This window comes from Pyrgilauda ruficollis, unplaced genomic scaffold (assembly GCF_017590135.1).
Source record: "Pyrgilauda ruficollis isolate IOZ18807 unplaced genomic scaffold, ASM1759013v1 scaffold1555, whole genome shotgun sequence".
In the NCBI taxonomy this organism is placed as follows: domain Eukaryota; kingdom Metazoa; phylum Chordata; class Aves; order Passeriformes; family Passeridae; genus Pyrgilauda; species Pyrgilauda ruficollis.
The window spans coordinates 1-3,012 of record NW_024514266.1 but is presented as its reverse complement, the minus strand read 5'-3'; the positions used below and the strand labels follow the sequence as shown (position 1 = coordinate 3,012).

The following is a 3,012-nucleotide window of genomic DNA, read 5'->3' as shown; positions in this document are numbered from 1 at the left end:
CACCTGGACACACCTGGGACACCCCTGGGACACACGTGGGACATGGGGGACACACCTGGGACACACCTGGGACACACCTGGGACACACCTGGACACACCTGGGACACACCTGGACACACCTAGGACACACCTGGGGACGGGGGGGACACCTGGGGATACCCACAGCCACACCTGGGCACACCTGGGGATACCTGGGGACACACCTGAACACACCTGGGACACACCTGGGACACCCCTGGACACACCTGGGACACACCTGGGACACACCTGGACACACCTGGGACACACCTGGGCACACCTGGGCACACCTGTGCGCCCCCGTGGCGCTCCCTCACCTGTCCCCTCCCCCCCAGGTGATCTGCCGCTCCCTGGGCTGCGGCTCCGCCCTGGCCGCCCCCGGCCACGCCCGCTTCGGGCAGGGGGCGGGGCCCATCTGGCTGGACGGGACGCACTGCACAGGTGAGGAGCTCACCTTGGCCAGGTGCCGCCTGCACACCTGGGGCGAGCACAACTGCGGCCACATGGAGGACGCCGGAGCCGTCTGCTCAGGTGAGCGCGAGGACGGGGGGACAGGTGGGGCAGGTGGGGCTCAGGTGAGGGCAGGTGGGGCAGGTGGGGCTCAGGTGAGGGCAGGTGGGGCAGGTGGGGCTCAGGTGGGTTCAGGTGAGCTCAGGTGGGCTCAGGTGGGTTCAGGTGAGCTCAGGTGGGCTCAGGTGTAATCAGGTGAGCTCAGGTGAGACAGGTGAGGGCAGGTGGGCTTAGGTAATGACAGGTGGGACAGGTGAGCCACAGGTGGGCCAGGTGGGGCTCAAGTGGACTCGGGTGAGCTCAGGTGTGCTCAGGTGAGGACAGGTGAGCTCAGGTGTGCTCAGGTGGGCACAGGGGAGTTCAGGCGAGCTCAGGTGAGGACAGGTGAGCTCAGGTGTGCTCAGGTGAGGACAGGTGGGTTCAGGCGAGCTCAGGTGATGACAGGTGAGCTCAGGTGTGCTTAGGTGTGGTCAGGTGAACACTGGGTGTGCTCAGGTGGCAGTCAGGTGAGATCAGGTGGGGCAGGTGAGGCTCAGGTGGGCCCAGGTAGGCACAGGTGGGCTCAGGTGTGCTCAGGTAACACAGGTGTGCCCAGGTGAGCACCGGGCTCTCAGCTGTGCCCAGGTGTGCCCAGGTGCTCTCAGCTGTGCCCAGGTGCTCTCAGGTGTGCCCAGGTGTGCCCAGGTGCTCTCAGGTGTGCCCAGGTGCACTCAGCTGTGCCCAGGTGTGCCCAGGTGCTCTCAGCTGTGCCCAGGTGCTCTCAGGTGTGCCCAGGTGCCCCCGGCCGTGCCTCACCCTCGCCCCTCCCCCGCAGGTGCCGACCCCGCCCAGGTGCGGCTGCAGGGCGGGGCCGGGCCCTGCGCGGGGCAGGTGCAGGTGCTGCTGAACCGCACCTGGCTGCAGGTGTGCGGCCTCACCTGGGCAATGCCCGAGGCGCAGGTGCTGTGCCGGCAGCTGGGCTGCGGCCCCGCCCTCAGCGCACCTGTGGGGCCGCGCCTGCCGGGCCAGCCCTACCTGGCCGAGCTCACCTGCCGGGGCTCCGAGGAGCTGCTGCTCGAGTGCCCCGGGCTCCGCCCCGCTACCTGCGCCTCAGGTGCGGCCGCCGCCATCGCCTGCGCCGAGCTGCCAGGTGAGCGCGCACCTGGGCGGGGGGCAGGGGCTCACCTGTCGTCTTTCACCTGGCCTTCACTTGTCTCTCCTGTATCTCACCTGTCCTACCTATCTCCCACCTGTCTCACCTGTCCGACCTGTGCTCACCTGTGATCTCCTGCCCTCACCTGTGCTGCCCATCCCTCAGGTGTCTCACTCCTCTCACCTGTCTCCCTCACCTGTCTCACCTCACCTGTTTCACCTGTCTCACCCGTATCTCACCTGTCCCTCACCTGTCTCACCTGTGTCTCTCACCTGTATTTCACCTGTATCTCACCTGTATCTCACCTGTCCCTGACCTGTCCCACCTATCTCCCACCTGTTTCACCTGTCTCACCTGTGTCTCACCTGTGTCACCTGTCCCTCACCTGTGTTTCTCTCACCTGTCTGTCTCACCTGTCCCTCCCTCACCTGCCTCACCTGTCTCTCACCTGTGACTCTCTCACCTGTTCTGTGTTTCACCTGTGTTTCTCTCACCTGTCCCTCACCTGTCTGTCTCACCTGTCCCTCCCTCACCTGCCTCACCTGTCTCTCACCTGTGACTCTCTCACCTGTATCTCACTCACCTGTCTCACCTGTCCCTCACCTGTCCCTCACCTGTCTCTCACCTGTCTCTCACCTGTCTCACCTGTCCCTCCGCGTCTCACCTGTGACTCTCTCACCCGTATCTCACCTGTCCCTCACCTCTCTCACCTGTCTCACATGTATCTCACTTGTATCTCACCTGTCTCACCTGTCTCTCGCCTGTCTGTCTCACCTCTCCCTCCCTCACCTGTGTCACCCATATCTCACCTATCCCTCACCTGTCTCACCTGTGACTCTCTCACGTGTCTCACCTGTATCTCACTTGTATCTCACCTGTCTCTCTCTCTCTCACCTGTCTGACCTGTGACTCTCTCACCTGTCCCTCCCCGTCTCACCTGTGACTCTCTCACCTGTCTCACCTGTATCTCACTTGTATCTCACCTGTATCTCATCTGTCTCTCACCTGTCCCTCACCTGTCCCTCACCTGTCTCTCACCTGTCTCACCTGTCTCTCACCTGTATCTCACCTGTCTCACCTGTATCTCACCTGTCTGTCTCACCTGTCTGTCTCACCTGTCTCACCTGTGCAGCCCCGCCCGACTCGTGCTCTCTGCTGCTGGCGCTGCTGGGGGTGGGGGCGGGGCTCTGCGGGGCCCTGCTGGGCCTTTACCTGTGCGCCAGGTGCGCCAGGTGCGCCCCGCCCCGCCGGGGCCGGCCACGCCCAGGTACGGCTGGGGGCCCCAAAACCAAAACAGCCCCAAAATCCCCCCCAAAAATCACCCATATCTCACTTGTATCTCACCTGTATCT

The 3,012-nt window shown here is 63.9% G+C and overlaps 1 protein-coding gene across 1 annotated transcript in view; it reads left to right on the top strand.

The window, feature by feature from the left end:
• The window catches only part of LOC121350478 (deleted in malignant brain tumors 1 protein-like), a gene marked incomplete at its 3' end in the record, with an annotated part of 4,787 nt that extends 1,860 nt beyond the window's left edge, over positions 1-2,927 (top strand). Inside the window, exons 6-8 of the mRNA XM_041461846.1 lie at positions 354-549; positions 1,343-1,657; positions 2,793-2,927. Of these exons, the coding sequence (XP_041317780.1) occupies positions 354-549; positions 1,343-1,657; positions 2,793-2,927 (646 nt within the window). The remainder of the gene's footprint in view (positions 1-353; positions 550-1,342; positions 1,658-2,792) is intronic.
• Positions 2,928-3,012: the final 85 nt, after the last annotated feature.